Consider the following 25,805-nt stretch of genomic DNA (forward strand, 5'->3'; position numbering starts at 1 on the left):
TAGAGCACCTTTGGGATGAATTAGAGCGAAGACTGTGAGCCAGGCCTTCTTGTCCAATATCAGTGTCTGACCTCACAAATACGCTTCTGGAAGAATGGTCAAAAATTCCCATAAACACACTCCTAAACCTTGTGGAAAGCCTTCCCAGAAGAGTTGAAGCTGTTATAGCTGCAAAGGGTGGGCCGACGTCATATTAAACCGTATGGATTAAGAATGGGATGTCACTTAAGTTCATATGTGTCTAAAGGCAGATGAGCGAATACTTTTGGCAATATAGTGTATAATAATATTTTGTCACGGAAGGTGGAGTTTTGGCTGTTCAGGGCAAGACAGTCATACTTTGAGTTGGGGGATAAAGCAGGTAAGCTGTTGGCTAGATATATAAACCAGAGAGATTTTTTTCTGCCATTCCCTCTGTGAAATCTGCTAGTGGTGAAATATTTACCTCAGCCATTGATATTAATAATGATTTTAAACAGGAAGGCACATTGTACATTGATCATGTTAACATTTAATAAACATGTCCAAATAAATAATGCTTTTAAAGAATTCTATCTTGATCTTTATAATTCCATGTCTTCATCTACTGATGAGGATATTAGAAACTTTGTGGAACCATTAGAACTCCCTAAACTGACGACTGAGCAAAAAAATTCTCTTGATTCAGAGATAACCTTGGAGCAGCTTGACGAGGTAATTAAGGCCTTACCTACAGTCAAGGCTCCGGGGCCAGATGGCTTTGCCGCTGAATTTTTTAGATCTTATGTTAAAGAACTGGCTCCACTTTTGTTTGAAGTTTATACGGAATCATTAAAGAATGGAAAGCTTCCACTAACCATGACACAAGCCCGGATCAGTCTGATTCTTAAAAAGGACAAAGATCCAAGCGATTGTAAGAGTTACCGTCCAATTTCCCTGATCCAGCTAGACATTAAAATATTGTCAGATCAGGTGGGGTTCATTCGGGGCCACAGCTCTTCTGATAACATTAGGCGTTTCATCAGTATCATGTGGTCAGTGGCAAATGATCAGACTCTGGTCGCTGCCTGATCTCACTTGATGCCGAAAAGGCATTTGATATGGTAGAATGGGATTATCTTTTTAAGGTTTTGGAAATATACAGGTTCGGAAATCCTTTTATTGAATGGATTAAGTTACTTTATAGACACCCGGTAGCAGCGGTACAAACAAATGGATTAATTTCATACTATTTGACTCTGGATGGGGCAACCGGCAGGGTTGCCCTCTTTCCCCACTATTGTTCTGTCTTGCCCTTGAACCATTAGCAGTCGCGATAAGAAAGGAGGATGATTTTCCAGGGGTGATTGTGCGAGGTGTGGCGCATAAGCTTTTGCTTTACGCAGATGATATTTTATTATTCGTCTCTGACCCCATTAGATCTATGCCTTGCCTCCACAGGATTATTAATTCCTTCTCTAAATTCTCAGATTACAGAGTCAGTTGGTCTAAATCCGAAGCTTTGGCTTTGACAACATACTGCCCAGTAACGGCTTTTCAACCAGGCGCCTTCCAGTGGCTCAAACAAGGCATTAAGTATCTGAGTTAATTTTGACCCTTTAATAAAAAGGTTTTCGAGTGATGCTACAGTCTCTCCCTGTAGATGTCCCCCTCTCTTATTTCAAGCAATTTGATAGCATAGTGAAGTCCTTCATTTGGAATGGTAAACATCCCAGATTACATTACAACAAGTTGCATAAGCCGATTGACAAAGGTGGGCTAGGCCTACCCAAGATTTTGTTTTATTATTATGCATTCGGTCTCAGACATTTGGCTCATTGGTCGCTTCCACCTGAGAGATCCCCTCCCTGGTTTTGTATTGAACAGGGAGTCCTTGCCCTTATTCGCCATTGCAAAGCCTTTCTATCAAACTAACCGGAGAAGTTAAGTCACACCCATTATCTTGCATTTGCACGCGGTTTGGACAAAAGTGTTCAAAGTAGGGATGCACCGATACCACTTATTCTCTTCCGATCCGATTCCGATATCGGAAATCTCAGTATCAGCCGATACTGATCCCGATCCGATACCAGTGTTGTTTTTTTGCATAATCAGCTTAGAATATCTTTTCATTATTGTGTGGAACTAATTGGGTGTACTCTTTAATATGTAAAGAAACACAAACCTCTAACTACACATTATTTCAATATAAATGTATAGCTTATTAAGAAAAACTTTATTGTTAACTAGTATACTGGATAATGTAGTATCAAAATTAACAGTAATTCCAGTATGTCATCATAGAAAAGAAGCCGTTTTCTTTCTTTTTTTTTTTTTTTCCAACATGTGTCTGGACTTTAAAGGATTCAGATCTCTTTTTTGTTCAAATTAGTTGTAAGAAATCAGCTCACTTTTCATTCACACAGTTATTTTTTGAAAACCATTCAACTTAAATATTATTATAATTTGTAAACAAATGATGATAATAATAATAATATATTATAATAGTAATATATATTAATATATCTCAGTCGTGCACCTTTTGTCACAGATCCACCAGTCTCTCTCTCTCTCTCTTTCTTCCTCACTGCCACAGCGCTCACTCTCCCCTGAGTTCTGATTACATGCACCTGCATATCATTAGTGGCTATCAAGTACTGCATATATACCCCGCTTTCACACACACACTTTGTCTGTTCTCATCGATAGTATCTCTGAGAGACTAGACCGGTCTACTATGTTAAACATACCTGTGTCTTCATTATTGCCTGCAAGTATCGTAAGACTGTTGTGAGTTATCTGTTCATCGTGTCTATACCCTGTCTGGATATTACTCACCTGCTGTTTGCCACTCTGCTCAATTGGAATTACTCACAATGTTCACATCACTGTTTCAATCATCTGTTCAATAAACCCTGCTACTGAGTTCATATCTCTGCCTCTGTGAGTCTCTCTGTGACACCTTTAACTTTTAAACCCTCACGCTTTTATTTTGACATTCTGAACTCTCCAGGAAGTCCTGTGTCTGTTTGTAGTGAAGTTCACAGTAGTTTAATTCGCTTCTTATTCAAATTCTTGTAAAAAAGCACCCCCAGTTCCATTCTAAATGGAACTGGGGGTGAACCGAACTACTGAGCATCTATATCTGAGATGTTGTTCGTGAGTAGTGCTCAAATATTGCGCACCACGTGAAGGCTAAAAATAGGCATGCATGTGTGCGTAAACAGCAGCACCATTCAATAACGTGCTGGAGCTGCGCTTGCATTTTATATATTTACTTATTAAACACAGCCTTTTGTGATTCACAGAGCTATTGCACATCTTCAAGTGGCTTTGAATAAAATGCACGAGTCATATGAACTACTTTAATTGTGTTTTAATGGTTCTTTTATGTCATTTTTGGAGCTTGACAGTAACGAACATGACTAACACACAGTATCAGATTTGGATTGGGCTTGTTGGACCGATACTGACGTTTTTAAATGGAGGTATCGGATCGGTGCATCCCTAGTCCAGAGTGTTTAATTCAGACATTTATTTAAATGTTGCCTCAAGCATATGGCTGAACCCTAATTATGTATTAATAAATCCCCTTTCTGTTGGTCAGAGTGGATTGTGAGGGGGGTTATGTACACTCGGTGACCTATATGAGAGTGGAGTGCTGAGATCTTTTGTAAATAATAATTTTCTAATATACCTAACTATTATAATTTCTTTCACAGGCGAGAGGGAGGGACAAGAGGAGGAGGGGCAGCAAGAGGGAGAGAGTGAGAGAGAGAGAGAGAGATGTGGACTCCTGCTCGCCGGCTTCCAGATAGGCCGCCATGTGGGCTTCGACCAGCTGGATGGCGTCATCCATCGACATGGGGCGATGGCACTGGACCCATTCTGCATTTCCTCAGGGCAGACAAGCAGTCAACTGCTCCAGCACTATCAGATCGATGACATCCTCCATGTTGCGGCCTTCCTCGGCTAGCACCCACCTCCGGCAGGCATCACGGAGCTGCTGGGCAAATATGAACAGGCGGCCAGCTTTGCTGAGGGTGAGGGAGCGGAACCGCTGGCGATGTTGTTCCGGCATGCAGCCGACCCGTTGCAGCACAGCCGACTTCAGCTTTGAGTAGTCCAGGTGGTCCTCAGTGGGTAGTTGCTGTGCCGCGAGCTGGGCCTCCCCGGTAAGCAACGTCATCAGGTGGAGGGCCCATTGTGTTCGTGGCCAGTTGGAGGCAGGGGCCAACTGTTTGAACAGGCTCACGAATGCCTCCGGATAGTCCTGGGGCCCCATCTTCATGAGCACAAGGTGCAGCTTCATCGCTGCTTCTGGGGCCGCAGCAGAGGACCCGCCTGGAGCTAGCCAGCTCCGTAAGGCCTGCCGAGCCTCGGCCTGTGTTTGAAGGAGTTCCTGGAAGCACCGCTCCTGGGCGAGGAGAGCTTGGTGGTGAGTCTCGTGGATGCTAGCCAAGGTGCGGATGACTTCGCCCAGCAGTGAGGTGTCCATGGCAGCCAATCTTCTTCCCAAATCCTGGGTATCGGCACCAGTGTAGGAGTTCTAAGAGTGGGTGGCAAAAAAGAAGCAGGAGGCGGCATCACAGTCCACGTGTGTTTTCTTTTATTCCCAAGGCTTAACTCAAAATAGGCTTTCCAGCAAGAACTTAAATTTTCACACACAGCTTCAATGATAACAGTCAACATAAATGCAATAATTATATTATTCAAACAGCTTTTTAGCATACAGCTTCGGTCTGGGTATGTGTGTGTGCATCTCGGACTCTCTCTCTCGGTCTGGCGCTCCGCCGGCCTTTTAAAGCCCGTCTCCGCCATCACTGAAATGAGACACAGGTGTTTAGAGTCAGTAATCACCAGGTGATGGCTCTTACCGCTTCCTCTCTCCCCACTGACAGACACACGACCACGTCCCCCTCCACAGCAAATTTTTAATATGATAAACAGTACATACCTTCATGCTCTCTCATTTCACATTCTTAGCGCATTTTTCTCCTTTTTCTGCTCCTGACGGATGGGTAGCTTCATTTCAAAACCATATCCATGACTACTACTACGTTATGTTGCATTAGGCTAGCTCAGAATCAGAATGAGTTTTATTGCCAAGTGTTTGCATGTACACAAGGAGAAACAAGTGCACACGCTAGCTACCGCGTGTCCGAAATGAAAATAAAATTATTATAATAATTATAATAAATTACTCAACCCCACCCACCCAAACTCCATTATAGCTGACAAAACATTAATATTTGCATGTTATATACAATTTTTACAGTTATGGTCATGTTTGCATGACAAGAAAAATCAGTACTAGACTACTTTAAACGTCTTTGACACTATGGGGTCCCCAGGCTCTACACGGCTTGCGTAGTTTGTGTATAGGAAGGACAGGCACTGATAATGTTGATTGCTGCAATAACATGTCAAGGTGTAAGAAAGAGCAAACGTCATTTGTGATTTCAGCAGAGCAGTTTTAGTACCTAGTGACGCTCTGAAACCAGATTTTAATGTGTCCAAGATCTTAAAAAAGTGAATGGTCTAGACTTCAGTATAGCAAAAACTATCCTGCTTAAATTGTACCACATTTAACCTGTTTACCAATAAGGACTGATCTTAGCACGAAATATTGCAAACACACATCAGATGAAGCAGTGGTGTTGTGAACCTAATAGATTGTTCTGCACAAAATAATAACAAAATTTTACTTGGGGTGAATATATGTAAAGAGAGAGAGAGAGCTAATCTTAATCTCTATTATCTGAGTCACTCCTGGAAGAGAATACATTTAAAATGCATATATAAAAGTCAGTTTCAGTCCTCTCGGTGGCCATCTTGGGAACCCTTCTATCTACTTGAATGGGGAAAGACCAAAATCTCCAAATCGGTTTGGTCAAGATAACAATCAAAGAACATATTTTAAAATCTGACAACAATAGAAACATAAATTGTGCTTCTTTAGCACAGATAACGCTCAAGCGATGTCTATCTAAAAGGTGATTGGCTCATTTACCTGTAAGGTGGGACTTCCTTTTCTGCATCCACCATCTTGGTGCTCCATCTCAGGCTAAATAGTCAAGCAATCTACGTCAATGTTAATAGTACACTAGTATGTAGACGAAAGCTTCCGTTAGCCAGTAATTACTGGTTTTTGACCGTTAAAATGTCCTAATGTCCGACAAATTCAAACATTGTCGGACACAATGTCCGGTGAATATATTAACATGAAGCATCAGCAACTCTTTTAGTTGATGCCACAAGTGTGCAGTGTGATGCAATGCCAATGATAACAGCTCTTTGCTGACACGGAGGTTTAAACTTTCCCGACAGCTTGCCAAGTCCTTTTCCACAACTGCAGCAAATTGTATTCTGCACACTGGCAAAAGCAGCCGTTATTCCCATTTCGCGTTCCTGCAGTGAGAAGCTTCTCACTTCAGAATCACTTGACTTTGGCAGCAAAACGCTTTTGTCCTATGAATAATCATAGGAAAATGGGGATAAAAATAAAGAGCCAAGGAAATTAGCCAAGGTGAGAAATTATAATACATAACTTAACGATTTGTTATTTTAATATTTATTTATAAGCGAAAATATATGTGGCAAATTGCAGTTTAGTTGTTTTGTATTGCCCCCATTTTTGAATGTCTATTTTCTTTTTAATTAGATGCTAACTCCATGACGGCCATTTTTGTTTTGTTTGAAAAAGCAGCTATAACAAACAAACGTTTATTGTGTCATTATTAGCCTTTATCACATTATTAGGCTATACATAGTCCATCAGGTTTACGGCGCAAAATAAACACCGAAATGAGATGACCGTATTTTTTCCAATTTGTCCGTCAAACTTGATAATTCCCAGACACATTAGCCGGCACCAAATATTCTTAGCAAAAACTATGATGTAGACATTGACAACAAGAAACAAAACTATAATTTTGATTTCATGGGGTCTTTAAAGAGATTTTCAATAATTCCCTTTGCAATCATTTTGATAAAAAAAAATATATATATATATATATATATATATATATATATATATATATATATATATATATATATATATATAAAATTATCTAGTGAAACTATGTAAACCCCCAAGTTCGATGTATTTATTTGTTATTTAACAAAATTCTATTGGTATTCAATACTGATTTCTAAGTGATCCGATTCAACGTTACTTTGGATGGTAGGAAATATGCGGAACCATTCTCTCCAGTGATTTGGATTTCTATGGCGCTTATTGTGTAACACCAAACGCTGGCTGGAAGTAGTTGACTTTGTGCTGTGGATGGTCGCAGTTGGGACCTGGACACTGCGCGTGTGGTTTGGTGGGATAGCAACAGCTGTGCTGTGACTGAAGAGGATGGATACAGGAAGTATAGATGGGGAAGATGATTCCTCATTCATAGATGGCGAGGAATGGTCTCAGGTTCAAGCTACACACAAACGGAAAAACAGGGAATTGGTAATATTAAATCTGCAAAGTACATGTCCAATAACCGTGTACTCTTGTATTGTGTGGATAAAAAACAACAAGAAATAGCATTGAAAATAAAGGAATTGGGAGGGGTAGCTATCAAAGTTCATGTACCGTGAGAAATGGAAAGCACTAAGGGGGTGATTACAGGAGTACCAGTTTCACTGGCTGATGATGTGCTTAAAACACAAATAAAGGATGAAATGGTGATCAAAGTGCAACGTTTGTTTACAAGTAGGAATGGCAGAAGAGAGGCTAGCACTACAGTGACTATAACTTTTAGCTGCAAGAGGTTACCAGAGCGTATCAAAATAGGATACGTATGTTATACAGTACACTCATATGTGCGTCCGCCACTGAGATGCTTTAAGTGTCAAAGACTAGGTCATGTAGCAGCAGTATGCAAAGGGAAAAGGAGATGTTGTAAATGTGGTGGAGATCATGATTATGGGAAATGTGGAGAGGGAGTGGAAGTGAAGTGCTGTAACTGTGGTGGACCACATAGTGCTGCCTATCTAAGATGTAAGGCTCAGAAGCAAGCCACAGAAGCTATGAAATATAAGACAATGCATAATATTTCATATGCAGAAGCAGTAAGACAAGTTAAAACTGAATATGGAGATGTCAGGAATAGTAGCTCTACCCAGATGCAGGATGATCTTGGAATAGGAGCTTGCAAGCATAAATGCCCTGTTAATGAATATACTCTTTTGGTTAATAAGGTCAAGTTTGTAGCATTTATTGCTGAAGTCATTAACTGTACTGCTCAAACAAATAAAAGAACTGAAAAACTGAAAATTATAATATCTGCAGCTGCTCATCATCTGGATATAAATGATACTACAGTTGATCAGATTCAATCACTACTTGGACAATCAGAGGGTTCATCAATCTCACAGGACTCTCTAAGCTGTCAGAGAAGTAAAACTAAATGACAGTTATGATTTTACAATGGAATGCTTGAAGTTTAATTGCAAATGGTCAAGAATTAAAAAAATGTATATATGACTTAACAACTTTACCGGATATCATATTTGTCCAGGAAACTTGGCTTAAAATGCAGTTGAACTTTGTCATTCCAGGATATACAACGATTAGGAAGGATAGGATAGAATCGAGTGGCGGTGGGTGTGCAACATTTGTGAGAAATGGGGTGGCATATAGAGAGATAATAATTGATACACAAATGGAATGTGTTGTTATTGAAGTGTGGATGTATATTAGGAGTGTAAAAATAGTGAATTTTTATAATCCATGCAATCAATTGACTGTTGAGAGCTTGAACACAATAGGTGGTGATGGTAAAGTAATATGGTGTGGGGATTTTAATGCTCACAATGTTCTTCTGGGGAGCTCTAATACTGAAAGAAATGGTGTAATAGTAGAAGAATACATGGATGAACAATGATCGGTATGTTTAAATAGTGGAAAAGGTACCAGAATTAATGTTAGAAACTCATCACTGTCCTGCATAGACTTAACATTAGTATCAGGATCTATTTCAATAAAATGTCAATGGGATATAATAGAGGATACTATGATAGGGAGTGATCACTTCCCAATAATGTGTAGAATTGATATGGAAATGACAAAAAGAACATTTATAAAACCATCAAAGTGGAGATTTGATAAAGCAGATTGGATGAAATGTAATAAAATATGTAATGATGAACTGAATAAATTCAACATAGAGGAGGATATAGATATATGCAATAATAAATTAACTTCTGTTATAATTAATGCAGCAGAAGAGACAATTCCTAAAACAAAGAGTAGTGGAATGAAGAAGTTGTCCCAGGTGGAGTCAGGAATGTTCTGAAGCTATTAAACAGAGAAATGAAGCTTTTAGGGTTCTGAGAAGGACTTTAATCCCTGAATCCCTCATTAACTATCAGAGGAAAAGAGCACAGGTGAGGAGAATTATCAAGCAGGCTAAAAGGAAATACTGGCAAACATTTTGCTCTTCAATAGGTAGAAACACAGCTGGGAGATGTATGGAATGTGTTAAAGAAGATGACTGGAGTATATCGATCCAACAATATACATGTACAGCTTTAGATGCTAAATTTGAGATGTTTGAATTAAAAAGAGTACTAACTCAGTTTGGCTATATGGCCCCGGGAAAAGATAGAGTGTGTTACATTATGTTTAAATATGCAGATGAAGTGTTGCTTAAAGCAGTATTGGACCTATTTGTGGTGGTGGTGTAGTGAGCTAAAGCACATAACTGGTAATCAGAAGGTTGCTGGTTTGATCCCCACAGCCACCACCACTGTGTCCTTGAGCAAGGCACTTAAATCCAGGTTGCTCTGGGGGGATTGTCCCTGTAATAAGGGCACTGTAAGTCGCTTTGGATAAAAGTGTCTGCCAAATGCATAAATATAAATACAATATATAATATAATATATCTATTTAATAAGGTGTTGGTGGAAGGTAGATTGCCAAGGGAATGGAAACAGGTTGTAATAATTCCTATAGCTAAACCAGGAAAAGAACCATCAATAGCAGGCAACTATAGACCTATTGCCCTTACATCTAACCTATGTAAATTAATGGAAAGAATGACTGCAAATAGGTTGTACTATATAATAGAGAGGAAAAAACTAATAGCATCATACCAATATGGTTTTCACACTGGACATTCTACTATACCTGGAAATGGATGTTAAAAAGGCTCTGGCAATGAAAGAGGTACTGATAGCAGTGTATTTTGTCATAGAAAAGGCATATGATATGATGTGGAAAGAGAGATTATTATTAATGTTACAGAAAATTGGAATTGGAGGAAGACTATATAACTGGGTATTGAGTTTTCTGTTTGGTCATTCAATTCAAGTGAAGGTGGGAGATATACTGTCAAATATGGTCAATGTAGAGAATGGTACACCTCAAAGAAGTGTTATCAGTCCCTTATTATTTAATACTATGATTAATGATATATTTGAAGAAGTTAATCCAGACATCAACACAGCATTATATGCAGATGATGGAGTATTGTGGAAAAGGGGAAGAAATGTTACATTCGCTACTCAAAAAATTCAAAAAGCAATAGAGAATGTTGAATGATGGTCATTAAAATGGGGTTTCAGGGGGTCATGTGACGTCATGCAAGGAGCAGACGTGTGAGTGATGAGCTCTGAGCACTTTGCTGAATTTTCGATTATTCTCATGTTATAATCTGGTGAATTTTGATAAACCCAGTTACGCATTTGCCCTTTGTTGCAAAACATGGCAAAGAAGTCAAAATCCTCAGGCTCTGGAGACATTAAAAGACACTTACGTGTTCAGGATGAAAGCCCCGACAGGCCTACAGACCGGGGACTCGATTTGGATGGCACGGCGGGAGAAGGAATCCAGTGTCAGTTGTCCAACATGTCGGTGATGTTGACGAAGATTCTTGCTGACTTGGAGGATCTCGCTGTAATACGTCGATCGATTACAGCGATGGACATAAAATTCTCTGAGTTAGTTACAAGAGTGACTGATGTTGAAAAACGAATCGATTTTTTGGAATCTTCAGAGAGGGAATTAACCGCTAATCCGCCCGCGACAAAAGTTGATCTGGAACATCTCCTTGAAAAGCTTGAAGATCTTGAGAATAGAAGCCGCAGGAATAACATTCAAATTGTTGGAATTCCTGAGCATGAGGAGGGCAGAGATATGGTGAAATTCCTAGACGAGCTTTTCCCGAGTCTGCTCAACATAACAGGCCACAAGCTGGAAATCGAGCGAGCTCACAGAGTCCCGGCTCGCAGATCTGCTGAGGGAGACAGGCCCCGATCGATTCTGGCCAGATTTCTGAGATCATCCGATAAAGATCTTGTGTTGCACCAGGCGAGGAGCAAAGGGAAGCTTTCTTGGAAGAACCATAATATTTTCTTGTTCCCGGACTTTGCAAACTCGACAAGAGAGAAACGCGATTGGTTCAAGGAATGTAATAAACTCTTTCATCAGAAAAAGATCACTTTTGCTCTGATGTTTCCGGCCAAACTGAGAATAGAAACGAAGGTCGGTCGCAAAGTATTTACATGTCCAAATCAGGCAATGTCTTTTATTGAATCAATGGGTGAGTAAACCATTGGGTGTTTCTCATGTGAGTGGGTCTGACCCGCTGTACTTACTCTTGAGGAAGCTGGGCGACATTTTGGGTTTTTTGCGTTGGCTCCGCCGAGCAGCTGGAGCTTGTTTTGTGAATAACACTTTTCCTTAAAAAAACTTTTGCATTGATGAAAGATTACTTTTGCATTGAAGTTCCCCGACAGATTGAGAGTGGATGACCACAAAATATCTACATGCTCACACTTTTATAAAGTTGACGGATTGTGTAAGTCATGGTATATACTTTTATGCGGCCTCCGAGTGAATTGACTCGACCATCCGGGGAACTGGGATGCCGGTTTTGTTTCTTTTTGTATTGGTTCCACCTAGTGGCTGGAGCTTGTTCTATTGAATAAAACTCCTTTGGAACAGCTGTGGATTAATCTGTTCCTTCTTCATGCTTATTCCTCCTGCTGGCTGTAGTTTGTTTTGTTGAGTATTTTTACGGGACATTGGAATGATTACGTCATCCGCTGAACTTATAACAGCCGGCTCACGGAACATTCGTTTGTCTGTCCGAGGAATCTGAACGGTTTTATATCAGCTGGAATTTGTTTTGTGGAAGATCACATCCTTGAGACAGTTCTGTGGATGAATCTACATGTTCTTTGAGTTAATTCTTCCTATTTGCTGGGTTTATTTTACAAAGTATTTTCTGTTTTGTAATTTTGCCTCACAAATTTGTGAGGCAAAATTTAGCAATCCGATGGCAAAGTTGTCGTAGGGGCTTGTGGGCATTCATGGACCTTTTGAGTTTAGAGGGATTGTCATCGGTTGGCGCTTTCGTGCGTGGGGTTAATGCGCACGTTTTTCTTTTTTCTGTTTGTTTTGTTCGGGGGGATGTTCGAGGGTTGATTGTTTCACTAATGGGGAATGTGGACTGTATAATTTTGTTTTTCACACACAATTTTTTAAATTTTTTTTATTATATCAATATGTCAGTTGTTAATATGATGTGTAAAAATCTTGGTCTTTGGAGACATATGAACCCATCTGGTAGGGACTATACATTTTTTTCATCAGATTTATTCTAGAATAGATTTTTTTTTTATATCCAAATCCCTCATTTCTTCTGTTGTTGACTGCTCAATTGGAAACATTTTAGTCTCAGATCATGCCCTGGTGAGTTTAGAGGTGATGCCACATATAGAGAAAAAGAAATCATATAGTTGGCGTCTTAATATGTCCCTTTTGCAAAATCCTGATTTCCAACAAATGTTAAAGACTGAAATCATTGTTTATATGGAGACCAACTGGTCCTCGGTATCCTCTGTGGGCGTGGCTTGAGAAGCACTTAAGGCGGTTCTTAGGGGTCGGATCATACAGTATGCCTCATTCATCAAAAAACTTAAAGCACGAGAACTGTGGAGATGGAAGAGAATATTAAAAGTGCAGAGGCAGAGCTGAAACACCATATGTCAGCTGATGGCCTCAGAGAATTGACCCAATTGAAATATAGATATAATACTATTTTGTCGCGGAAAGTGGAGTTTTGGTTATTCAGGGCGAGACAGTCATACTTTGAGTTGGGTGACAAAGCAGAAAAACTTTTGGCTAGATATATAAAGCAGAGAGAGTCTCTTTCTATCATTCCCTCAGTGAAATCTGCTGGTGAAGAAATTTTTACTTCAGCCATTGATATTAATAATGCCTTTAAAGAGTTCTATATTGATCTTTATAGTTCCATATCTTCGTCTACTGATGAAGATATTAGAAACTTTGTGGAACCATTAGATCTTCCTAAACTGACGATTGAGCAAAAAAACTCTCTTGATTCTGAGATAACCTTGGAGGAGCTTGACGAGGTAATTAAGTCCCTACCTACTGGCAAAGCTCCGGGGCCAGATGGTTTTGCCGCTGAATTTATTAGATCCTATGCTACAGAACTGGCTCCATTTTTGTTAGAAGTTTATACTAAATCATTAAAGAAGGGAAAACTTCCAACCATGACACAAGCCCAGATCAGTTTGATTCTTAAAAAGGACAAAGATCCAAGTGAGTGTAAAAGTTACTGTCCAATCTCCCTGATCCAGCTAGATGTAAAAATATTGTCAAAACTTTTGGCTAACCGATTAAGTTATGACATCTCTTATACATATAGATCAGGTGGGGTTTATTCGGGGCCGTAGCTCTTCTGATAACATCAGGCGTCTCATCAGTATTATGTGGTCAGTGGCAAATGATCAGTCTCCGGTCGCTGCCATCTCACTTGACGCCGAAAAGGCGTTTGATATGGTAGAATGGGATTCTCTTTTTAAGATTTTGGAAATATATGGGTTTGGAAATACTTTTATTGGATGGACTAAGCTACTTTATAGACACCCGGTAGCGGCAGTACAAACAAATGGATTAATTTCAGATTATTTTACTCTGGATAGGGGAACTCGGCAGGATTGCCCTCTTTCCCCTTTATTGTTCTGTCTTGCCCTGGAACCATTAGCAGCCGCGATAAGAAAGGAGGATGATTTTCCATGGGTGATTGCAGGAGGTGTGGCGCATAAGCTTCTGCTTTACGCAGATGATATTTTATTATTTGTCTCTGAACCTACTAGATCTATGCCTTGCCTCCACAGAATTATTAATTCCTTTTCCAAGTTCTTAGGATACAAAGTTAATTGGTCTAAATCCGAAGCTTTGGCTCTGACAGCGTACTGTCCAGTAACGGTTTTCCTGCCGGGCGCCTTCCAATGGCCCAAACAGGGCATTAAGTATTTGGGCAGTTTATTCCCAGCAAATTTGTCTGATTTAGTTAGTGTCAATTTTGACCCTTTAATAAAAAGATTTTTGAGCGATGTGGGCAGGTGGGCTTCATTACATTTATAGATGATTGGAAAGGTTAATGTTATTAAAATGAATTGTATTCCAAAATGTATCTACCTGCAACAGTCCCTACCTGTAGATGTCCCTCTCTTTTATTTCAAGCAATTCGATAGCATAGTGAAGTCCTTCATTTGGAATGGTAAACGTCCCAGATTGCATTTTAATAAGTTACATAGGCCGATTGAGAAAGGTGGGCTAGTCCTACCCAAGATTTTGTTTTATTACTATGCGTTCAGTCTCAGACATTTGGCTCATTGGTCACTTCCACCTGAGAGAGCCCCTCCCTGGTTTTGTATTGAACAGGACATTTTTGCCCCTATTTCGCCATTGCAAAGCATTTCTATCAAACTAATTGGAAAAGTTAAGTTACATCCCGTTATTTCGCATTTACGCTCGGTATGGACTAAAGTGTCCAGATTGTTTAAATTGGACACTTATTTAAATGTTGCCTCGAGCATATGGCAGAACCCAAGACTATGTATTGGCAAGTCCCCTTTCTGCTGGCCAGAGTGGATTGTGAGGGGGGTTGCTACACTCGGTGACCTATATGTAAGTGGAGTGTTGACATCCTTTGAAAACTTGGTCCAACATTTTGGGATCCCCAGACCTCAGTTTTATAGGTATTTACAGTTGCGCCACCTGCTTTGTACTATTTTTGGGAGTAGCACACACCCCCCTGAGGAGGCAGATGCTTTGGGAGAGGTGATTGCAGCTTTTGGAAAAGGTCATGAGGCATCAGTGTACTACTCCCTGTAAATTCAGAGTCTGGGGATGGAGCTTTAACTTCTATTAAGAAATGATGGGAGAAAGATTTGAATTTGGTATTGGAGGATGGAGTGTGGACTAAGATTCTGAAAAATGTCAAGTCTGCATCTAGAGATGCAAGGGTTCCCCTTATGCAATTTAAGATTATTCACATTTTTTTTTTGGACCCCCCTCTAGATTATATAGGCTTGGTCTTAAAGACACACTCACATGCTGGTGATGCCAATCAGAAGTTGGAGACATAACCCATGTTTTTTGGGGATGCGTTAAGATCCAAGATTTTTGGTTAAAGATTCAGAATTATTTGCATGACATTCTGGGCACTCAAATTTTACTTTGCCCCAGACTTTGCATTTTGGGCGATGGGGAAGTTATAAATTCGGGTGACAAATATATAAAAATTATTTTAAGGAGATGGAAGTCAGACGGAGCGCCACCATTTCCGGAGTGGTGTGCGGAGATGGGGAGGGTGGCGGCTTATGAGAAGATGATAGATAGAAGGCTGGGGTGGGAGGACTTATTTTTCAGGAAGTGGGGTAGGTATTTGGCAGTTTTGGAGGACTCTAGGGGAAGGGATGAGGAGGGAGATGTTTAGTTTAATTATGTATATTTATTATATACTTTATTTCTTATTTATTTAAATTTTTTTATTTTATTGTTTGTGTGTGTATTATTTTATGTGACCACAGGGGTGTTATTTGGGGTAGGGTGGGGTTGGTGTTTGGGGAGGGATGTTAATGAGTGTTAAAAGTTAAATGTTGATTCGGTGTATATATGTTGTGTTTTTCTCTGTTGTGCTTTCTCTTTGAATCAATAAAACATTTTAATTACAAGAATAGGGTTTCAAAAAAAAGATAGGATCAAATATACAGTTACTTACTGTATGTATAGACAACCACTGGAAAGAGTGACAAAGTTCAAATATTTAGGATTATGGATGGACTGTAAAATGACATGGAAGGTTCATATAGAATATATAGAAAAGAAGTGTAACAGAGTACTTAACTTAATGAGGTGTGTAGCAGGACAGGATTGGGGTGCAGACAAACAGTCACTGATGGGAATATACTATGCACTTCTTCGCTCCATAGTAGACTATGGATGTATAGTGTGAGTCTGCATCCCAATCGTGGCTCAAGTAACTGGATGTTATACAAGCTAGAGCATTAAGATGCATTTTAGGAGCTGCTAAAACAACACCAGTAGCAGCAATGCAGGTGGAGTTGTCAGAAATGCCTTTAAATTTACGGCGTCAAAAACTATCTGTGGCATATTGGATGAATCTAAAGGGCCACAATAAGGAACATATAGCAAGGAAAGTATTAGAAGAAAGTTGGGAGATAAAACATACAAATGGATCAGGATTCGCATAGAAAGCTAAGGAGTGGGCAAACGAAATGAAACTGGACTCAAGAATATTTGGACCAACTGTTGCAATATCTCCAGTACCCCCTCGGTTAATTAATGAACCACAAATTGACTCTGCACTACATGACAGAATCCAAAAAGGAGAGAGTGGAAGTCTGGAAATCTATAACATTAGAACATATTAATACTGCCCATTATGCATTTACTCCAGTATACACCGATGGATAAAAAAACCCTGATACGGGGCGATCAGGTGCAGCATTTTATGTCCCAAAATTTAAAGGTGGAAACAGAGGGAGATTAACTGATGCAACTTCAGTGTACACTGCAGAGTTCGTCGCCATTCAAATGGCACTTGGTTGGGATGAGGAAGTGATGACAGAGTCTGTAATGCACATTTTAATTTGCTCAGACTCAATGGCATCACTTTCAAGCCTTCAACCTTTCCAATCATGTTGAAGTGATATATTGATAGAAAAAATGGTTATGTTACATAGACTAAGGCATATGGGAGTTTTAGTACACTTTCTGTGGGTTCCAGCACACGCTGGGGTACACGGAAATGAAAAAGCAGACAAAATGGCTAAAGAAGCACTTAATTTGGACAACATTAACTTGTCAGTCAATTTAAGTAAGGTAGAAGGAAAGTGAATCAACAAGCATGTTGTAATAAATGGCAGAAGTACTGGGACACATGTCAGAAAGGCAGACATTTCCATAAAATATAAAGTAACATAAAACGAAGTAAAATTAGTCATAACGTAAATAGAAAGGAATATATTATATTTACAAGATTAAGAATGGGTCACACTAAACTAAACGCAACACTTCACATCATGGGCAAACACAACACAGGTTTATGTAATATGTGTCAGGAAATGGAAACTGTAGAACATGTTTTGATTAAATGTACTACATATGAACAGGAAAGAATTAAACTTCTAAGAGAATTAGAAGCCTCTGGAAGCACAGAATTCACTATATGCAATATTTTAATTATTGGACCAGAAACTGGTAGAACAATAATGGCGATAATGAGGTTCCTGAGAAACACTGGTTTGAAATATAGAATATAGAAAATGTTCCTCGTATTCCAGCCTTGTCACACTCCAGCACAGTAGGTGGCGGTATGCACCTTTGTAGTTGGTTTGCAACCCGCCATTAAATCCACAAAAGAAGAAGAAGAAGAAGAACAACACCAAACGCTGACGTTTGGTAAACCGTTGTTTCAGGAGGGAATAACCTTTATTTAAACATTTCAGTGTCAGTTTAGTTTAATATATGTTATACATATTATATGTCTAGACAGAAGGTATTGTGTAATGTAGGAGATAAAAACAGCCTATAGTTTTTTCCCGAGGATGAATAAAACTTTGTTGTAGCTACACTATAGAAAATCAAATGCACCGGCTATTTTACGGTAATTTCGTTAAATCATCATGCGATGCAACCTCTTAGCTCTCCACTTAAACAAACATTGAGTGTAAATGTAACATTACCCGTTTTTAGCACAAGCTGCAACCTGAATGCGCCAGTTTTTATATATATATTTTAAGAAAAAAGCGTCGGGATGTACAAACTGTGGTCTGCAGATTTAAATGCAGATCCTAAGCTGATGTGGAAACAGTCAGAATCAAGCTTGCAACAAAATGGAGAAAAAACAAGTCCCATAAGCGTTATACTAGTTAGTTCTGGCAGCCGAGGAAATAAATTGCTTTTCAGATACCCGTTCCAGAGGGTTACTGAAAATACTTCATCAGCAACGTGTAAGTGTCACTCATCTTCTCTGTCATCCAACTGGTGTGTGTTACCATTACCATTGCATATGAGAAGTATCAACCTGCCACATCAGCAATTGTCTGTGATTGATACACCGCAAATGAGTGTTTTTGATATACTAAAGCATGCAACATACAAAAGGGAAATGTGTTTAAGTCAGTTTAAAGATGCGTTTCATTGTGTTTTTCCATTAAAGCAAAACAGCGGAGCCCGTATGTGCTGAATGCCTCAGGTGATTCTACAGAGGACCAGGATGGAGATTCAAGGTACTATGCAATGAAAGGTTTTGGAGATTTCCTAACTCCCTTTGACTTAAAGGGGAACTCAGTAATTTTTTGTTTTGTCATCTTGGACATACACTGACACATAGCGGTGTGGATGCAGCATCATTCAAACGCAATAGTTTTCAGTGAAAGTGTCCAAATAACAGAATGGTTACTGAAATTAAGCAGGTGGCTGGTCATGTGATCCTAACATGGCAGCTCCCACGAGGAGACCCCCTCCATGTAGAATAAAACAGTTTTTTACACAGTTACTGATTGATATGACTGTTTCAAAATGACTAATAATTTCTTAAGGTACAATTACTGAGTGCACCTTTAATATTTATTTTGTACATGGCTTCAGAACAGTGCAGGATGTTGTTTGTTGGCTTTTCTGCAGTGTTGTTTGCATTGTACACTAACAGCATTTGAACTTCAATGAACTTTACTGTCTTTGCAGCTGGTGATCAACAGATTAGGTCGGAGGAACATCTGTTGTTATTTCTTTGCTGTTTTCTACTGTTAGGTGATAGACCACTTTATTCTGTACATTAAAAGGATAGTTCACCCAAAAATTACAATTTTCATAATTTACTCACCCTCATCTTGTTCCAAGCCTTTTTTTATGTGGAACACAGAAGGAAATGTTATAGCAGAATGTTCAGGACTGACAGCTTATGTTACTGTTCAGTTTCATTGCATCTTTTTCTATGAATGGTGACGGAGGCCAACATTTTGCCTTGCATGCACCTGAGTTCCACGAAAGAAATAAAGTAATTTGGGTTTGGAACAAAGTGAGTAAATGATGACTAAAGTGAACTATCCCTTTAAGAAGCTATTGCTTTTAAAAACAACACTTATGAACAACCACAATTGTTTAGAGTTTTACTTACAGAAAATACATAGTATTAATACATAGATGTGGGTCATTTGTACTATAGATTACCTGTATTTTAAACAGTATGTGGTTTTTAACTTTACCTAGCCATTTTGTTAAGATTGTTGTCTGGATATGCAGAGCCAATAGTAAGTGCTTAACTAGCGTAATATAGGTATGGATTGATCCAACAGAGAACAGAGTGCTGTATTTAAAGAGATAGTTCACCCAAAAATGAAAATTCTCTCGTCATTTACAAACCCTCATGCCATCCCAGATGTGTATGACTTTCTTCTGCTGGACACAAAAAAGATTTTTGGAAGAATATTTCAGCTCTGTAGGTTCATACAATTCACGTGAATGGTGACCCAAACTTTGAAGCTCCAAAAACACATAAAGGCAGCATGAAAGTAATCCATATGACTCGAGTGGTTAAATCCATATTAAAATATCTATTTACTATTAAAATATCTTTTACTGTATTGGTCTTAAATTGGAATAACAATGTTATTACATATTTTAGAGTATATCATAAGGATAATAAACTTTACCTGTGTAATGGCACATACAATAATACTATGCAGCAGCATGATATTGCCTGTGCATATTATCACAAAGGACAAAACAAACAAAATTGGACTGTAGTTAATTACTAAAAAGTTCATGCATGAAGAAAGGACTGACAAAGAATAAAAAAATAACAAATACCACAATATAACAATGTTGCCAGATGTTTTTATATATATATATATAAGGCACCTAGTAAAAAAACTTAATGTTTACTTCAGATTATTAGTTACTATCACAAAATGATTTCAGGTGTGGTTCAATTCTTTGCATACATTCAGATCATTCTTAAATTATTTTTTCATTTGTTTTTTGACACATATGTTATGCATTCTGCCAACTTGTCTGCTGCATTTTTCTTTTCTTTTTTTTTTTTCTTTCTTTCTTTCTTTATGGCCCTATTCCCATTTCAGAGAACAAACTCCACTTACTGATGAACAGTTGGTAGCAGGGTAAGATAAAACCAACATTCTAAAGCACCTCTCCTTTTTCCAGAACACCCCACCTTTGTTTACCTTTCCTCCCTTATAATTTATCTGGCATATACTGTTTTGTTCACATTCCGTATATATGCATTCAAATGACAAATGTAATTGAGAAATTGTGGGTAATTAATAGCTTGTTTGATTTGTGGCATAGTTTCAACCAAGTTCATAATTTAATCGAGTTTATAGTATCAGTATAAATCATGGGTCACAGTAACACATTTCAATAAATAACAACAACACTATAGTCTACATAACATATTAAACATAATTGGTACAATTATTATTTTTTACATCACTGTAATAGTGTTTTGTTGATATATTAAAACAGTATTGTGGGAGAATCACAATCATCCTTTAAAATCATGAAGAACTACATTAATTTACAAGTCCTTAATTTTTCCTGACAAAATAATTCCCCCACATTGAGATTAAAGGTTTGAATCAGACCACTGGCTTTTGCACCATGGGCCTTCTTTGGGTCTGGCTCACTCTAAAGGCCTTATCTGAATGGGTGATATCTACAGCATGAACAATATAAACCAGCACAAATCACTCTGCCAGAGGGGACCAGTCAAAACTTTTTCACACTTATAAGTGACTATATTAAGATGCTCTTGTAATGTTGAGATGAGAAGAAAAGCCCAAATGTTTCACTAAATCATTTGCTCAATAACTCACCCCCTTGTGCATTCCCTAGAAACATGTATTTTAGTGTTTAATTCTCAGTGCCTAGTATAATAGTACTTGTAAGCTGATCAGATCCTCCAGTGACATTACACCGGAAAAGTTTGATTTGAGTTTCGTGCCTTCTGTGATCTCTGTTCTTTATTCTTGTTGCTTTTTATTCCTTCCCCTAAAAAAAGGTTTTCTGATATTATTCTCGCCACCATCTTGGCCACCAAGTCTGATATGTGCGGCAAGAAGTTTGAGCTAAAAATTGACAATGTTCGATTCGTCGGGCACCCAACCTTACTGCAGCCTCCACATACTATTCAGGTGAGCATGCCAAGCAGACCTGTTAGAAAGGCATATAAAGAGTTTTTACATCTTTTCCTGCATTATTGTTAGGCAAGTCTTTATTCTTAAACATCTCAAAAGGTTATGTAAGTCATCAGGATACCAAGGCACCAAAGACTACCATGATCACAGGCAAAGAGCTCCACCTTCTGTTAGAGAGAAAAAAAAGTTGGGCTACCACTCTGTTCAAAGAAATACTCCACCTATTGATAAATACATTGCATCTGCTGACTGTTGACTTACCAGGACAGATTCATAATGAACAAAGTCAAGCTACAGGGAGAAATGTGGCAGTTTCTTATTTACTATTCAGATTGTTAAATTATAAATATAATTTAAAAAATAAATTAAAAAAATCTCAACACAAAGCTTGTCCTGTTTTACATACAACGACAAGATAATTTATGTCCACATACTTAATAGTTAAGCTTTACTTCATAAATATAAGAAATACTGCCAACTTTCCTTTTTATTTTAAACAACATTCATTGATTTACACTGGCGGCCAAAAGTATGGAATAATGTACAGATTTTGCATCTCATCACTAAGTATAGTCAGGACATTTCTGATTTAAAAACAGCACCATCACTATTTGAAAAAAGTCATTTTTGATAAAATCTAGACAGGCCCCATTTCCAGCAGCCATCACTCCAACACCTTATCTTTGAGTAATCATGTTAAATTGCTAATTTGGTACTAGAAAATTAACTTTTCCTCTAACAAGGAAAGAAAGAGATGTGGAAGGCCAGATGTACAACTAAACAAGAGGATAAGTACATCAGAGTCTCTAGTTTGAGAAATAGATGCCTCACATGTCCTCAGCTGACAGCTTCATTGAATTCTACCCGCTCAACACCAGTTTCATGTACAACAGTAAAGAGAAGACTCAGGGTGCAGGCCTTATGGGAAGAATTGCAAAGAAAAAGCCACTTTTGAAACAGAAAAACAAAAATAAAAGGTTAGACTTGGCAAAGAAACACAGACATTGGACAACAGATAATTGGAAAAGAGTGTTATGGATCTTAACCCCATTGACCCCTTTTGTGGGATCAGCTACACTGTAAGGTGTGTGAGAAGTTCTCGACAAGACAGCCAAATCTATGGCAAGTGCTACAGGAAGTGTGGGGTGAAATGTCACCTGAGTATCTGGACAAACTGACAGCTAGAATGCCAAGGATCTGCAAAGCTGTCATTGCTGCACATGGAGGATTTTTTGATGAGAACTCTTTGAAGTAGTTTAAGAAGTTCTGCAATTTTTTTTTTTTTTTTTTAAATTGAAATAGTAATTTTTCATGTTATTAATGTCCTGACTATACATTGTGATCAGTTGTGCATTATTCCAAACTTTTGGCCGCCAGTGTATCTGTAATTAAAGATATAAAAAAATTGATTAAAACAAAACCTTTTTATTATTGCTTTAGAGTTGTACATGTTCCTCATTTGTGTCTCTTTCCTTAATGTCATTTTTGAAGAACAATTAGCAGAATCTAATTGTAGTTATTAATGACATTCCTTTACCCCAGGTTTCCAAAACCGATCCCTCCCCCAAAAGAGAGCTGCCCACCATGATCCTGTTTAGTGTTGTTTTTGCATTAAGGGTAAGAAAACAAAACATATTTAAACTCCTTTTACTTTAATAACATGTACTTAAGTTGGCATTGACATATTTATGCCAAACCTAATAATCAATGTTATACCAACATTATCTGAGAATATTCCACAGAGCATCTTGTGTATTTTAATGGAAGCCAGGAAATCTGACCTTAGAGGAGTTAACATGGTCAGTGTCACAAATTTCATTATTTGATTAATGACCCAGAAATAGTGCAGAATCAGAAATATTTCTTTATATATCATATTTGAAATATTTTACATTTTAACATTTCTCTGATTTCGAATTTGTAAAATCCTGAAACTTTAAAATGCAAAAGATTTTGAATTCCATATTTTCAATGTGGTCTTAGACTTATGGTCTAATATGAACAAATAAAATACAAATGTTTGTGAACAAATACCCAAATGTATATGAAAGATTATTCTTTATACAGGTAATGTGTTTTAGGGTTGACTTTATGACTTTTAACATTGAAGTGAAATAAATTTTGCACCATTATTTGAGCCCCAAAAAGTATTTGGACACTTATGCCACACTTAAAAATGTGAATGTCAATGCATAACATGACATCTATATAAATATCAAATCTAGTGTCATTTTTAAAGAAAGTTAGCACAAGAAAACTTTTCAATCAAAAATTCATAAAAATATAAAAAACAATAGATATGTTATTCAAAATGAACACTTTCTTGTTGTCAGACTTAGTGGATTATGTACGTAGTGTGATAAACTACATCTGTGATTACTCTGCTAGGACACCTGTGTGAACTTGAGGGCAACATCCCGACCAGTTGGTTAAAAGTAAAAATGGCAAAAAATGGCTCAGAAACGTCATTATTTCTAAGAAAAGATGTAGCATCATTTGTTTGCAGACACACTTGGTTTGATGTTTTCTTATTTAATACAACGATGTTCATACATATTTAAATATGTCTAAAGTGTCCAAATACTTTTGGGTCCACTGTATAGTGAATCATCTATTTTGCTGAGGTCAAGAGTTTTAGTTTAGTTTCGCAGAAAGGGCGCGGATGGTGATAAGCCTCCAGCATGCTGTCTATCAGACGGACTGCTGGGGGGCGGGACTCTGCCATCTGCACAATCAGACAGTCCATGAGCAGACCCACCCATGTGCCATCATGACTTAGCATGGCAAAGTGCTAAGTCATGGCTCAAGCTGCTGAAAATGCATATAATCAGTTCTCCAGCATGCCCACTCCCTCTCCCTGGTCACCACCCCTGGCAGTATGCCCACCATTACTCTGCAAATTTACCGTATTGCAAATATAAAAATAGTAATGATAAATTGTTGCCGAGTTGTATTAATTTTGAATTGTTACACATTGGACCCCAAAACACCCCCGGGGTAAAAGACACTTATTTTTTTTTTTCTCCCAGAAACTAAACAGTAACAAAATCTACCACAATAATTTCCTTAACACCTGTTTGTCGCTATGAACAGCAAAATATTTCTGATCCATGAGATCATTGCATGTGGTTTCTAAAGCTTGATTTTGAGTTAATTTGGTATAATATTGAATAATGTTGCAAAAAATGTTGCAGATTTATGTAGCTAATGAGAATCCCTGAAATGATCACATTTATTGTGAGACAAAATACTTATTTATCATTTTCAGTTTTGTTCAAGCTGATTAAATCAGAAGTTTTTCAATAACTGTCCAGTAAGTGAAAGGGTAGTATTACGCACTGTAAAACACATTTTTCTTATGTGGGGCGAATAGATTTGTTCTGAAAAAATTAGGGCTGCCCCTGACCAAAGATTTTCCTAGTTGACTAGTAGTCGTTAATTTAAGCCATTAGTCAACTAGTCGCACGTTTATGATATTAATTTAATTACTTCAACATATTTTTTGTGGTGAAAGGTGTGTATGTGTATATATATATATATATATATATATATACAGTGGTGTGAAAAAGTGTTTGCCCCTTACTGATTTCTTATTTTTTTGCATGTTTGTCACACTTAAATGTTTCAGATCATCAAACAAGTTTAAATATTAGTCAAAGATAACACAAGTAAACACAAAATGCAGTTTTTAAATGAAGGTTGTTATTATTAAGGGAAAACAAAATCCAAACCTTCATGGCCCTGTGTGAAAAAGTGTTTGCCCCACCTGTTAAAACATAACTTAACTGTGGTTTTCACACCTGAGTTCAATTTCTCTAGCCACACCCAGGCCTGATTACTGCCACACCTGTTCCCAATCAAGAAATCACTTAAATAGGACCTGCCTGACAAAGTGAAGTAGACCAAAAGATCTTCAAAAGCTAGACATCATGCCGAGATCCAAAGAAATTCAGGAACAAATGAGAAAGAAAGTAATTGAGATCTATCAGTCTGGAAAAGGTTATAAAGCCATTTCTAAAGCTTTGGGACTCCAGAGAACCACAGTGAGAGCCATTATCCACAAATGGCGAAAACATGGAACAGTGGTGAACCTTCCCAGGAGTGGCCGGCCGACCAAAATTACCCCAAGAGCGCAGCGACGACTCATCCAAGAGGTCACAAAAGACCCCACAACAACATCCAAAGAACTGCAGGCCTCACTTGCCTCAGTTAAGGTCAGTGTTTATGACTCCACCATAAGAAAGAGACTGGGCAAAAATGGCCTGCATGGCAGAGTTCCAAGACGAAAACCACTGCTGAGCAAAAAGAACATTAAGGCTCGTCTCATTTTTGCCAGAAAACATCTT

The 25,805-nt window shown here is 38.2% G+C and overlaps 1 protein-coding gene across 2 annotated transcripts in view; it reads left to right on the forward strand.

The window, feature by feature from the left end:
* Positions 1-17,637: 17,637 nt before the first annotated feature.
* nprl3 (NPR3-like, GATOR1 complex subunit) overlaps positions 17,638-25,805 on the forward strand; it is a 26,706-nt gene continuing 18,538 nt past the window's right edge. Inside the window, exons 1-5 of one of the 2 annotated variants that reach the window (XM_051717298.1) lie at positions 17,638-18,252; positions 18,462-18,531; positions 20,386-20,424; positions 21,324-21,456; positions 23,002-23,076. In XM_051717298.1, the coding sequence (XP_051573258.1) occupies positions 18,057-18,252; positions 18,462-18,531; positions 20,386-20,424; positions 21,324-21,456; positions 23,002-23,076 (513 nt within the window). In that variant the 5' untranslated portion in view covers positions 17,638-18,056. The remainder of the gene's footprint in view (positions 18,253-18,461; positions 18,532-20,385; positions 20,425-21,323; positions 21,457-23,001; positions 23,077-25,805) is intronic. The other variant, XM_051717300.1, reaches the window with a different exon arrangement.

The sequence above is a fragment of the Myxocyprinus asiaticus genome, chromosome 14 (genome assembly GCF_019703515.2).
Source record: "Myxocyprinus asiaticus isolate MX2 ecotype Aquarium Trade chromosome 14, UBuf_Myxa_2, whole genome shotgun sequence".
Taxonomy (NCBI): Eukaryota; Metazoa; Chordata; class Actinopteri; order Cypriniformes; family Catostomidae; genus Myxocyprinus; species Myxocyprinus asiaticus.